Genomic DNA, 14,459 nt, shown 5'->3' with positions numbered 1-14,459 from the left:
AGCGGTTGCTACTTGAAGGCACCGTGAAGATGGGGCTTGTAGGAGGCGGGGTTGTCATTCAAGCCTCAACCAAGATCCAGCCATTCCTCCCAACCATGTGGATCCAATTCTGCCTACATTTCCAGCTGGAAGGTTAATTGAAGAGAGTTTCAAGTGTGGGCATTTAGCGGGCGATGGGAGGCCATCATCTGTGCAGAACTTGGAGAGCTGCTGCTTTGGAGTCACCCACACTCCGCAGTTAAGCCCAAGGCATCGATTGATTCCCGGGAGGTTGAATTTCGTTGGCATTTATAAAAAACTTTTAAAACGACAGCAAAAGATAACGCGGGGAAGAGACCAGGCTCGTTTGAAGAAATGCATGGCCTTATCACCGGGAATTGCGAAAGAGTCCTTCAAACACAGAGGAGAAGCGGCAACATTAATCTGCAACCGTAGCCTTGCGCGCACGGGCCTGCAGCAGGCACCACGCGGGAAGCTTCACCGTGACCCTGGCGCTCGGACCGCCCAACTCCGGCTCAGCCAATCAGAGGACGAGGGGGCGTGCCCTGATCCGCGGTTGGTCCCGCGGCGGCAGTCAACTGCGCAAGCGCTCTACGTTAACAACAGTCGGGCCTCGGGGCGAGCGCGTGTCTTCCATCTCTCCGTCCCCATGGCCGCCGACATCAGCCAGTGGGCCGGGCCGCTATGCCTGCAGGAGGTCGACGAGCCGCCCCAGCACCCCCTGCGGGTCGACTACGGTGGGGTGTCGGTGGACGAGCTGGGCAAAGTGCTAACGCCCACCCAGGTACGGCGTGGGCCCGCCGCCGGGGAGACCGGGGGACCGCGGGCTGGAGCAGGCCTCGAGCCCAGGACCTCCAGCTCGGCCTTTGGAGCCCCAGCTATGGGACAGGAGCGCCACCCGACAGCCGGAGGCCTCTTCTGTAACCTTCTAATGTCCCGAGCTTTCAGTCACCCCCAGGGAGCAGCCTTTAAACGGCTCCGGGGCCAGCGCCTTCCCGTTACCTGCCTTGCTCGTGGCGGTGCGGGTGACGGTGGGGGTGGGGTGCCGACGCCCAGGAGCGTTTCCAAGCGCAGAGAAACGGGGTCTAACCGTTCTCTTTACGGATGGAGAGCGCAGGGTTTGGGATGGTGACTTGAGAGTTTCCACCCGGAGCCCTGGCCGGTCTCCATTGTCCCAAACTTTGTACGTGTCCTTGGGCGCTCTCGTTTTCCGAAGGCAGATGACACCCCAGCTGGCCCCAAGTGGCCCGTTGGCCACCATATTTAAAGGCAACGGGTAGCTCAGGACCCCAGTGAGGCTGTGGAGGAGGACTCGTTGCCGCCGTTGGACTCCTGTCCCACCACTTTCTGTTAATAACGCGGGAAGTGTTATTGAGGCTGGTGTGTGTGCATGTGTGTGTGTGTTTGTTTGTGTGTGTTTTACATGTAGGGTCTCACTCTAGCCCTGGCTGGCCTTGAACTCACAGAGATCAGAGATCTGTCTGCTTGTGCCTCTCGAATTCCCCCCCCCCCCCCATACAGGGTTTCTCTGCGTAGCCCTGGCTGTCCTGGAACTCACTCTGTAGACCAGACTGGCCTCGAACTCAGAAATCCACCTGCCTCTGCCTCCCAAGGGCTGGGATTAAAGACATGCGCCACCACTGCCCGGCTCGATTTTTTTTTTTTTAATTTATTTAGAATTTTTTTTGAGACTTCTGTCTTTTTAAGATTTGTTTTATTTTTAATTATGTGCGAGTGTGTGGCTGTGTGTGTGTGTCAGAGAGAGAGAGAGAGAGAGAGAGAGAGAGAGAGAGAGAGAGAGAGAGAGAGAGAGAGAAGGAGAGGAGAGAGCGCGCGAGCGTGTGGATCCCCCCCTCCCCCAGGCAGGAGTGCTGGAAAATGTCTACCTTTTACAAGAATTCTTGGGCCTTAGCCGTCTCTCCAGCCCAAGCTTCAGGTTTTCAGTAGAGGCTAAACGCAGGAGTTTCCACTAATCTGCATGGGTGAAACTACAATAAGCTATTTTTTTTTTTTGTCTCAGTAGTAAAAGAAATGAATACAAGAAAGTAATAAACCTCATATTTTTACCTTTTAGGAGTATAAGGTTGCAAAGGATTGAGTTTTGAGCGCATTTCTAGCTTTTTAACCCCAAACTGGTTCCTTCCTCAGGTTATGAACAGGCCCAGCAGCATTTCATGGGACGGCCTTGATCCTGGGAAACTCTACACCCTGGTCCTCACTGACCCGGATGCTCCCAGCAGGAAGGACCCCAAATTCAGGCTAGTTGGGGAAAAGATGGGGAGTGGCTATCATCCAGATATGATTTAATCTGGTAGAAGTTCTTGCTAGACAGGCATAGAGACCTCCTGGGGTTCCAGTTGGTTTGTAGTGGTGGGGAGACAGCCCAGGGCTTCATGCCAAACAGGCTGGGACTACTGAGCCACATCCTTGGCCCCAGGAACAGGTTCTTGTGGGGTGCAGCCCTCAGACTTGCTGTGGCTTCCTAGTGTATCCTCTGCCTGTTGCAGCCCTGCATGGAGAATGTGCTCGGTGTATGCCGACGACGTCTGGTGCTCATGGTCCCTTGTTCTTTCTCTCTGCAGGGAATGGCACCACTTCCTGGTGGTCAACATGAAAGGCAATGACATTAGCAGTGGCACTGTCCTCTCCGATTATGTGGGCTCTGGGCCTCCGAGTGGCACAGGTAAGTAAAGGCTGCCTTTGGGAGGGTGGGAGAGGAGGCTGGTTGAGTGCTGGGATGGCCTGGGTGGGAGTGGATGGGGGCAGGTGGGGGGGGGCTGCCACAGGGTTCTTTTCCAAGCTTTACTGTGAGGACAGAAGCCTGCTTGCCTTCCCCTTCAGGTAAGTCCTTTCCAGTACACTCAGCCTGTAGGATGTGGGAGCCAGAACTTTGGTTCTAATGGGGCGGTCCCTCTGTAGAACCACTTCTTGGACTCCTAGAGAAATGTGTCGGTGTATGATCTGTGGTGGATCTGAAACAACCGAGCCAGGGCCTCAGACTAGACAAGCTCTCTGGCAAGTGTCCCGGGTACAGAGGGAAGGAGAGGCTGCAGGAGGCTTGGGGTGGGTTGCTGGGTCTGTGTGGGCCAAATGAAGTTGAGCCCCCCCCCATCTCCATGCCCTCACTGCTTGGGGTGAACCTGAAAGTTTCTGATCCTGTAAACAGGAAGCAAACACTTTATACTAATGCCAAAGATTACCTTTTACATTTCTTTATAACTCTCCCTTTCTCTCCACAATGTGGCTGGGTACTTTGAAAAGATTTGGAAGGCTCTAGTGAGCCACATTGAACACACACACACACACACACACACACACACACTCACACTCTCTGTGTTTTGTATTGACTCAGAACATGAGAATCAAGTCACACAATGTCCCCAAGTCTCCTAAGCATCCCGGAAGTTGGTGGGAGACACAGTTACTGCTGGTTGCTTGTTACACGCTGTTCCCTTTCAGTGGAACAAGGCCACCGCTGTGGTGGGTGATGCTTGGCAGAATGCCAGCTTGTGTGCATTGTCCTACAGAGGACAGACTGGAGTACTGAGTGTCCAGGAAGGACAAGGGCCATTGCTCACCTTGTGTCCGCAGGCCTAGAAGCTTCCAGATGCTTTAAAGGCCTCTCAGTGTTCATAAGAGAATAAAGAGGTACGTTTCCTGGGGACTCTTTAAGGTTCTCCAGGGCACCTACAAAAGCAGGTGATTTAATTATAGGCGGGAGACACTGGGGAGGAGAGCAGTTCCCTTGAGTTGGAGCTGAGCTCTGCTTTGAAGAATAAAACCCCAGTGGCTCTCGGGTTGTGGAAGGGTTAGCTTTCGTGGTAAACTGGTGGTCAGAAGGTTTCAGGCAGAGGATTTGAGGCACACACACCTAGACACCCCAGGAAGATGGAGGACACCCTCTTCCTGTCACCCTGAAGATCTTAGAGGTGGTCTTGTCCCTGTTGGTCCCCTGGAGCCCAGCATTTTCTGATACAGGTCTCCATGGGCCGCTCTGGATCCCATGTTCCTGTGGTCAGAATGGCTGGGGTGTGTTACCTGGTGAGCGGCCACAGTATGACTTATCTTGAGTCTGACTTGGGTTACTAGTTGATTTCCTTTCATTAATTAGTATTCCCTGTGCAGTGTCCTGCACGCTCAGCCTTCCTCTCGCTGGGTACTTGGGCTGTAGCCGGGATGTGGTGTTATGAATAGAGCCACTGTGTGCCTTCTGTATTCCTAGGCAGGGTTTCCATTGTGCTTACATAGCTATCCTAGGTCTAGGAACGGACAATTTATACTCTGACAGCTCGTGTAAGGTTTCTGTGAGTCTGTGTGAAGCCTGGCAGCTCACTGTTTTTGTCATAAGTATGGGACTGCAGCTTCCTTGGTGAGCGCTCTGACGGATGGTATCCATTTCTTTCTCGCTATATCTTCATACCTGTAAATGTCTTTTTAAAAAGCCATTAAGAACCATACGATTTTGATGTATTTCGTGTAGCCTAGGCTGTCCTTGAACTTTTGGGGTAGTTGAGAGTGGAACTCCCAATCCAAGTTCTGGGTTACAAGTGTGCACCACTACACTCCGGTTCACGTGTGGAAAGCCAGGCTGAAGATGTGTGAATGTTCGGCAGGAGCAGTCCCTGGAGCACACCCCCACCCCCACGCTTACCTCTGGCTGGTTCCGGCTCTCCTGCAGGTCTCCACCGCTATGTCTGGCTGGTGTACGAGCAGGCGCAGCCTCTGAGCTGCGACGAGCCCATCCTCAGCAACAAGTCTGGAGACAACCGTGCCAAGTTCAAGGTGGAGTCCTTCCGCAAGAAGTACAACCTGGGTGCCCCGGTGGCCGGCACGTGTTACCAAGCAGAGTGGGATGACTACGTGCCCAAACTGTACGAGCAGCTGGAAGGGAAGTAGGGGCACTGTGGAGGCCAGCAGTCCTGGGAGCCCGCAGTATCAAGTTGTGTAAAGCATGCTGTTTCTCCCGTTCTTCCTTCCCTCTCCTAGGGAGTTCTCAGCTGTGCTAGGATAGAGGTTTAGGGTGTCTTCCCACTGCCCGTCATTATAATTCTGCATAGTCACATCTCAGTTTATGTTTGATTGAATTTAGGTTCCACCTGGGGAGGTACCTGGTGTTCTGATGGAGTCATTCTATCATTGATTTAAAAAGAGCAACTCTGAAAAATAAAACATTCTGCCAGGATCAGGTCCACAGAGGAGAGCCTGGGCTAGTGTTGTCTGTGAGTGGTTAACAAAGAGACTTGGTCCAGAACCAGGCACGGTGGCATCTTTAGAGGTGGGCTTTTAGGAACCTGTCCCCCGACTGAGACAACCCAAGTCTCCCATCTCAGCTGAGCCCTGACTGTCCAGGTCAGGTGGCTGCATAGGTATCAATGTCCCTTTAAAGAACAGCGCTGCTGCGGAGAGAGACCCTGTTAAGCCCCTTGCTTCTTAGTGGGGTAAGCAAAAGTCATTGGAGCTGCTGGGTGTGTTAATTCTCATCATCAAATACAAATAAAAGGCGTTGCATTCAGACGTCCGGGTATTTCCTTACTGTGTCTGGGCTTTGGGCAGAGTGAAAGCCCTCTGAGGTGAGCTTGGGTGTGATGTGCTGGCCACAGGGAGGTGCTATCATTCCCTCCAGAGGTCTGTACGGAGCAGCGGAGCAGTGCTCACAGAGGAGTGATGTGGTGGTGCAGGCCTTTGGGCCAGCACTGGGGAGGCAGAGGCAGGTGGATTTCTGTGAGTTTTTGGCCAGCCTGGTCTACATAGGGACCCTGTCTCAAAACAAGAACAACAACAAAAACCAGATGCTTCCAGGCTTCAGACTGACCTTGGATGGTGGATGGAGTCTGTGACCCCAGCAGTTGAGGGGCTGAAGCAGAAGTATTGTGTGAGTTTGAGGACATCAGGAAAAATCAGCTCTTGGGTCCTGAGTTCAAAGCCCAGGACCCGGGTAGAGGAAGGAGAAAACTGATTTTAGCAAGTTAAAATCTTAATTCGGTGGTTGCACTGGGACCTGTGGATTAGCACGTCAAAGACTATTCTAAAGAGAGACAGGCTTGTTTCAAGTCTAATCTGCCAAAGGAAGGAGGATGTGCTGATGCTTTTGTGCTCTTGTGACAGACCTGCTCAGCAAGAGAAGGCTGTCTCTCTGCTCTTCGTGGAAACGTCACTGGAGAGAAGCATCTCTAGGCGGCCTGGGCTGTGGCAGAGCAGAGAACACGAGAAACAAAGTGCCTTCCGTTTCAACGCTTCCTTGATGGGTTAGGTGGCTTGGGTTTTCTCCCAGAAGAAACAAAATACACTGTTATCCTTACAGCCTTAAGAGTTAAGTCTTCGTATGAACACTAGAAAACACAGTTAGGCACTTAACAAAATTAAAAAAACAAGTTCGCCAGGTGAGGTGAAACACCTTTAATCCCAGCACTTGGGAAGCAGAGGCTAGTGGATCGCCTACAGAGTCTAGGACAGCCAGGGCTTGTTACACTGAGACATCCTGTTTTGAAAAGCCAAAAAGGGTGGTGTGTGTGTGTGTGTGTGTGCTCGCGCGCGCGCGCGCGTGAATACATGCATTCATGAACACATGTGGAACGCTCTAGGTGCAGTTGCAGGTGGTTGGGTGTGGGGCACTGAACTCGGGTCCTCTACAGAGCAGTGCACGCTCTTAACCACTGAGCCTTCTTTTCTGCCTGTTCTTTAAAGGTTTGTTTTTTTTTTTTTAACTGCATCTCTATTATCTATGTAACCATCCAGTGTAGATGCACACACGTGTGCACATGAACACGTCGATACTATACTACAGCACAGGTGAAAACCAGAGTACAATCTGGTAGGCGATTCTTGTTTCCACCTGTGGCTCCTGGGGATGGAACTCAGATTGCCCGGTCTGGCTGCAACCCCTCCGTCCCCTGGCCCTAGGCACTTCATTCCCACACACTGCTCTATGGAATTCGTCTTCAGTTCCGGGGCTGCCATTCGCATTTTGAATTAGTACTTCCGTTTTACAGATGTTCACACCAACTGACTTCTCTTATTCCATTTCTTTGCTGGTATAAATAGCACTTCAGCAAACACCCGTCCTTCATGCAAGAAATACTGTGACAAGTTAGCTTTCTGTGGGAGTTCCTTGTATTGCGACAGTCACGTCCACAGGAATGCACCTTTTCAGTTCTGATTCGTGCAAACTGCCCTCCAGGCAGACGAGTCAGTGGGGTGAGCCTCCTCTCCACACTCAGGCCGGTTTTATCCAGCTTCAAACAATGTGACCTGGTATTTACATATATGTAAAATCATGAATTTATTTTTTCTCTCTCTTTTTTTTTTTTATGTGATTTTTCTTTCACTAATTGGAAGATGTAAGATTTTCTTTTTTCTTTTTCCCTTCGCGCTCTTGCTCCGCCCCGGCTCGCTCTGCTCCGCCCCGGCTCGCTCCGCCTCCGCTCGCCCGCTCGCTCCAGCCCGCTTGCTTCAGATTTTCTTTTAAGTGATAATCAGGATGAAACCGGAACTACAGCCCACTCGGCTTCCTTATCTTAAAACGGGTGGGGGTGGGGCACAAAGGCTGAGCGAGTAAAGTCACTGCCACCAAATCTGACCACCTTACTTGAGTAGTGGTCAGGGACTCACATGGTGGAGGGGAAGACCTAAGTCTCCACAGTTGTCCTCTGCTCCTCGTATGTGAGACATAGTATACATGTGCCTGCACACATACACAAAATAAATGTAATGAATGGAGGGCTGGAGAGATGGCTCAGCGGTTAAGAGCCCCGGCTGTTCTTCCAGAGGTCCCGAGTTCAATTCCCAGCAACCACATGGTGGCTCACAATCCGATGCCCTCTTCTGGTCATGCATGCAGACAAAACACCCCTGTACATATCAAAAAAATAAAAAAAAAAAAAAAAGCCAGGTGGCACCTTTAATCCCAGCATTTGGAGAGGCAGAGGTAGATGAATCTGTGAGTTTGAGGCCAGCCTCATCTACAGAGCAAGCTTGGGATAGACAAGGTTAAATCTCATCCAAACCCAAACCAAAATAAACAAACGGTTGAGTGGGATCTGACTGACAAAAGGAAGAACATTACTGGCAAAATACTGATCGAAGTGGCTTGACCGAGCTATTCTGGCTCACAGTTCCAGGATGTCATCCATCAAGGATGGCGGGAGGGCGTGGCAACAGGAGCTTGAAGTAGCTGTGACGAGGCATCCCCAGTCAGAATCAAAATGGTGAATGGCAGCACTCAGCTCGCTCTCTTCTTTTTATTCAGTCCAGGGCCCCAACGATGCCACCTACAGTTAGGGCGGGTCTTCACACCTCAACCTAATGCAGAGATAGACATGCCGCGAGACTTGACTCTTCTGTGATTTGATTCTGGATCCTGTAATAATAGTTACCATTAGCCATGACAAAGAGGTGTCTCACAGTACAGCCTAAGGGACTCACAGTCCAGTGTTAAGTTAAAATTTTACCTTACACTTCCATGTGTGTCTGTGTGAACACACACATGCGTGCATATTGTGTGGGTATGCATCACAGTGCGTGTGTGGCCAGCGGGTGACTTGGTCGAGTTGATCCTCTCCTACTTGTCCGGCTATTAAATAAACCCAGGTCACCAGGTTTGCACAGCAAGCTCCTTTGTTGCTGGGGCATCTTGCTGGCTCACAATTGGCCCGTAGCCCAGTATTTCTAAAGTTGGAATCCTGGAATGTGCCTGTCACCGAGAGCTCATGCAAAAAGGAACATGTCCCGTGACGTGTCAACCCCTCTGGAGTTCCTGAATTCACCTCCAATAAACGGAGGCCATATCTCAAAAGCAGGGCTTATATATATATATATAATTTTTTTTTAAATTAACTTATTTATTTACATCCCAAAGGCCGCTCGCTCCCTCTTCTGGTCCCCCTCTCACAGAGTTCCTCCCTCAGGGGCTAATATCTTGTCAATGTTTAAACTCAGCTGCACATGGTCTGTGCAAGCCTGTCTTGACATCAGTGCAATGTCAGGCAGCCTCAGAGTCCATTGGAAATCCCTGAGTGATTGACAGATCCACGGGGCCTGGAAGTCTTTTGTAACCAACGCAGCTGCTCACATTCAACTCCTGTGTTGCAAGGCTGCCTCCTGGCTCCTTGAACCTGCCAGGCAACTTGGAGACCCGGCCCTTCACATACAGTCGCTTTCCCGAAGCTCTCTCTGCCAACAGTCTGATGACCCTCGAAGTACTGTTTGAGCGGGCTAGGTGAAATTCCCATGGCTCTGGCTCTGTGGTTCTGTGGCCATGTTTCCACTGCCATTTAAAAGATATGCACATTTATAGGTCTGTCTGTATTTCTTTCTCCTTTTTTTCTTCTTTTCTCCTCCTCCTCCTCTTCCTCCTCTTCCTCCTCTTCCTCCTCCTCCTTTTCCTTCTTCTTTTGTATAGAATAGAGTTTATTCAGGGCATGGGGAAGGGAGTTAAGAGGGTAGTAGAGGCAGAGAGGCAGAAAGAGAGGTTGGAGAAGTAAGAGGCCGGCCATGACCATGTGGAGAGAGGGTGAAGGGAAGCGGGAAGGGGCCAGGGGACAGAGGGATCGAGAGAGCAAGAGCGAGCGAGCTAGCTTTCTTTCTTTCTTTCTTCCTTCCTTCCTTCCTTCCTTCCTTCCTTCCTTCCTTCCTTTCTTTTTCTTTCTCTCTGTCTCTTTCTTTGTCTTTGTTTCTTTGACAGGGTGTTACTTCTCCCAAGCTAGCCTCAGACTCAAACCTCCGATTGACCCCCATCAGCACGTCTCAGGTGCTGGGATGACAGCTGTGTACCACAGTGCCAGGTTTATGTGGTGCCGCAAATGGAGCTCAGCTTTGTGTATGGTCAGTAAGTGCCCTGTCACCTGACTGACACCCCAAGCCCCGTAAAAGCCTGTAAAAATCTGGTAAAAAAACAAAACAAAACAGATTTCTGGTTATTTTAAATTATGTCTGCGTGTGTGTGTCTGTGGTATGTACATGTAAATGCAGTGCCTATAGAGGCCAACAGAGGGCACTGTATCCCCCTGGAGCTGGAGTTACAGGCAGTTGTTAACCAGTACCACCACAGTGTGTGTGTGTGTGTGTGTATGTGTGTGTATGTGTGTGTGTGTGTATGTGTGTGTGTGTGTATGTGTGTGTGTGCCCATCAGCACCACAGGAAACCAAACAGCCTAACAATAAGAAACTGAAGTTCCCAGCAGGGGGGATCCCCATACATAATGAAGTCTTCTGGATGTTTGTCCCATGGAGTACAGCTTACGTTTAGGGACTCTGTTATTTTTCTCTCTTTGTTTAGAGAGCGAGCCTGTGTAACCCAGGCTGGCTACAGGTCAGACCAGCCTCTAACTGACTTCTGTATCCATCAGTCTTTTTATCAGTCATTCATCATAACCACTAGTCTCAGGGTTTCTTCCAGTCCTGGGATATCTCCATTTGACTGCTCCCCCTGTCCGAGGCACATTGACACATCTCAGACATCTCGGGTAGGCACATGAGAGGCACTCAGTAAATAGCCTTGATTACAGATCACGGATTACCAGCTATGCCTTAGCTATATACCTGACAAACACGTATTTGAAAAACCTTTATTTTGTGTGAGCATATGTGTGCACACATGCCACGGTGCATGGGTAGAGGTTAGAGGACAATTTGCAGGTTTTTTGCCTTTTATCATGTGGATTCCAGGGTTTGAACTCAGATTATCCATCTTGGCAGCAAGCACCGTTATCCACTGGGCCATCTTGCCAGTCCATAAGCCCGTTTTTATAATTATGTTTTAAACTCAGGGGTATTTACTGTATGCTAGAAGGGAAGAGGCCGTCTGGCACTACCATTATGTTGTTTTCTGCTTGTTTTTGTGGTGCTGTGGTTGGAACCCAGAGCCATGCTCCTGCCCTCATAGATACTTCCGGCTGCCTCTCTAGGCCATTCCCGTTTCCTTCTCACAGGTACACAGAGCTGAGGGAGACTCTGTCTGTGCCAGGCGTTTGGTGTAGGATACATATTCCATCTTCCTGGCAGCTTCCCCTTGGATCCCTCACAGAGAGGCTCGAGGAGAAGGAGATTATATAAATGGCATCTATTACCTCATGGGCTTAAAGATTTTTTTTTTTCACAAGCCAGCTGGACGTTTGTCACCATGGAGAGAAACGGATGGAGAGACCAGAGGGGTGTCTAACTGCAGACAGAACCTCCCTCTAGGTTGTGAGTTCTGAAATCAGGTCTCAAGCAAGACCCCCCCCCCACACACACACACATTACCACTGCCTGGGCTTCTCATTTGTCAGATGCTTGGGTGGCATGCTGTGACACGGGAAACAGAAGCCCACGGCACACGCTATTTTTTTTCCCCCCTAAGAAATGATCGGATTTGCTTGTCTTTTTTTTTTTTTTTAAAGATTATTTATTATATATGAGTACACTGTAGCTGTCTTCAGACACACCAGAAGAGGGCATCAGATCTCATTACAGATGGTTGTGAGCCACCATGTGGTTGCTGGGATTTGAACTCAGAACCTCTGGAAGTGCAGTCAGTGCTTTTAACCACTGAGCCATATCTCCAGCCCGATTTGCTTGTCTTTACTGTGACAAAAACATGGGACTGTCAAAGGAAGAGGAGGAAAGGTTCCTTTGGCTTGACCTTGTAACTATGTGCCTATGACAGCATACATAGTACATCATAGTGGAACCATGTGACAGAGGTCTGTTTGTCCATGGCAGCCAGGAAGCAAAGAGATGTGTCTTGAGAGGCCCTCTAAGACTACACCCGCAAAGACCAAACTTCCTTCCACTAGGCCCTACTTCACAACGTTTCCAGTCACCTCCTCACAGGACCACACGCTGGAGACCTAGGCTTCAGCACACTGGATGTGGAGATGCTCCCATATAAGCTGTGTTATCACCTACCTTCTTGGTCCCCTCCAACCCACCCCGGCCCTATACGAGACAGGGTTCTTCTAATATAGCTCTGACTGTCCTGGAACTCCCTCTGTAGACCAGGCTGGCTTCAAATTCACAGAGATCTGCCTGCCTCTGCCTCCCTAGCTCTGGGATTAAAGGCTTGTGCCACCGTGCCTAGCTCTTCCAACATGACTTTCAATGTGCTGACCAAAGACACTAAGGGGCTCAGTGGCCTGGGAAGTTGGGTGGCTGTAACCATAGGCTCTACGGAGGAGTTAACCCATGGTTGTAACTATTTGTAATTTTATAGTAGTCTGATTTAGTATGTCATTGGTTTGTTACAGTAAGACCGACAAGGCCACGTTTGTATTTGGTAACTTGCTCTCCCATAGGATCCGAGAATGGTCCTCAGGTCGGAATTCAAAGAGTAGTGATGGGGGCTGGGGCTGACTCACTGGCAAAGTGCTTACTTAGCACAGGAGGCTGAACTTAATCTCCAGCACCGCAGAACAGAGAACTGCATGTGATCTCAGCCTGGCTAAGCAGATCTAAGCAGCCTAGCTCTCAGGTCAGTGGGAAAACACCAAACAGGGCTGGGTGTGATGGGCACATGCCTTTAATCCCAGCCTTTCATGGGGAGGTGGGGTGGGGTGAAGGCAGAAAGATCTCTGTGAGTTGGAGGCTAGCCTGGTCTACACTGTGAGTTCTAGGAAAAACAAAACAAAACCCAGAGTAGAGCAGAAAGAGAGAAAAGAAAGAAAAGAGACAAAGATGACAAAAAAGCAAGATCCAATTTTCAGTATGCCCAGCTTGCAGAGCTAAGGTTAAGGTGTGAGATTGTCCTGACCCTCAAACCATATCCTGCAAGTGCAATTTTTACTATATAGTCAGTCCAGTGAAAGGACCCAGGAGGGGATGGAGTCTGGGCTACGGTGGGACATGTGTCCTCCACAGCTCACCTTCCTTCGTGGGGTCCAGTCCTCTTGCCTGAGATCATGGGAGGCTCTACTCAGCTTGTGTGGCTCCTGCTTCTACGGCTAGGGGTACCCAGGCTGGGGTGGCCTCTCTGAGCATGTCAAACAGCACTCTTCCATCTCGGTCCAGGAGAAACTGCAAGATTCGGCTTTACCTCAGCATCCTTCTGGGAGGAGCAGCAGCCGAGGCCCTGGAGCACAGTTCCAGGAGGGCCCAGCCCTCAGAGTCATCCCCAGAGGCACCTAGAAGGGAAATCCTGCTACAAGAACACAGCCAGGCGATGTGACCAACGCTTTTATTTACAAATATAATTAAAAGCCCTGACAGTTAATCATGCTCTTCCTCGGAACCTGAAAAATGTTTTCCTTTTTAAGTTTTTTTTTTAAGTGCATGCAAAAGGAGTGAAGCCTTTTTCTCTTCATCATTTTTTATTGTAAGAAAATACACAGTTTGAAAGGATGAATAATGCAATATTTATGACCACAGATAGGGGGTGTGGGGAGGGAGAAGGAGAAATAAACAGAGATGATCGGACAGAGAAGACATTGAACTCCAGAGACTGAGGTGGGAGGCGGGCGTGGGGGCGGGGAGGAACAGGAGGAGGAAGTAAAAAAATTTTGATCAGAGAAACAGTTAAAATACAATATGAAAATAAGCAATTCCTCTCCTTAGATTCCCTCTATACACAAAATACATGATTTGCCAAAGCCCAATTTTGTGCTCCTGGGATTCTGTGAGCTCCTTAATTGTACGCACACCGTCTGCAACAGCAGAGGATGCTGGGATACAGTAGACCAGGCCGACGGCAAGGCAAACTCTTGCCGGCAGGTTCTTAAAAACCACAAGATCTCTTCACCCACCCACCCACCCCGGCCCCAAAATAGTAATAATATGTTAACCACTTCATATGTACATCACAATTAGTTCCTGTAAAATGTATCAAATTTTCAATCTTTAATAAAACTTTGTTTTTTTTTAATTCCTGATGAATAAATACCAAAAAAATAAAATAAAATAAAGTTATGCAGCAGCTGGTTAAGGTGTAAGGCTGCGGATTTTGTGTCTCTCTCCCCCTTGGCATATATTATTTATTTAGGTTTCTTTAGGTATTTGCTTGTTTTTCGTTTTTGCTTTACTTTCACTGGTTGATGACAACGAGGGTTTGCTCAAAGCAACATCCATCTGTGTTCCATCGCCGTTTGTTGGTTGACAGACCCTAAAACCACCTCCGAGGTTTTCAGCAGAACATCCGGAACCACGGCGGCACCGCGATGCGGGTGGTGGACGGCAGGGGCGGCCGGGTCTCGGCCAGCACTGAAAGTTGACACGGGGGGAGGAAAGGGCCCCTGATGGAGTAAGAATTAACAGGCACTAGTGCGACACGGTGTCAGGAAAAGAGAGAGAGAGAGAGAGAGAGAGAGAGAGAGAGAGAGAGAGAGAGAGGAAGAGGAGAGGGAGGCAGAGAGAGGGGTAGAAAGGAAGAGAGAGAAAGAGGGGGGATGGAGAGAGGGAGGGAGGGGGATGGAAAAAGGGAGGGAGGGAGAGAGAGAAGGAGGGAGAGAGAGAAGGAGGGAGAGAGTGTGAAGTGAGAGCAGCGCCCGTTAAGA

General features: G+C 49.8%; 1 protein-coding gene across 1 annotated transcript; it reads left to right on the top strand.

Moving 5' to 3' along the window:
• Nucleotides 1–611: 611 nt before the first annotated feature.
• Pebp1 (phosphatidylethanolamine binding protein 1) lies at nucleotides 612–5,514 on the top strand. The gene is made up of 4 exons (XM_028765446.1): nucleotides 612–784; nucleotides 2,149–2,258; nucleotides 2,583–2,683; nucleotides 4,679–5,514. The coding sequence occupies exons 1-4, from the start codon at nucleotides 650–652 to the stop codon at nucleotides 4,894–4,896; spliced, it is 564 nt and encodes a 187-aa protein (XP_028621279.1). The 5' UTR covers nucleotides 612–649; the 3' UTR covers nucleotides 4,897–5,514.
• The last annotated feature ends 8,945 nt before the right edge of the window (nucleotides 5,515–14,459 follow it).

Source organism: Grammomys surdaster, unplaced genomic scaffold (assembly GCF_004785775.1).
Source record: "Grammomys surdaster isolate TR1022 unplaced genomic scaffold, NIH_TR_1.0 164, whole genome shotgun sequence".
NCBI lineage: Eukaryota > Metazoa > Chordata > Mammalia > Rodentia > Muridae > Grammomys > Grammomys surdaster.
The sequence above is the reverse complement of the archived record's forward strand: the minus strand, read 5'-3'. Positions and strand labels throughout refer to the sequence as shown.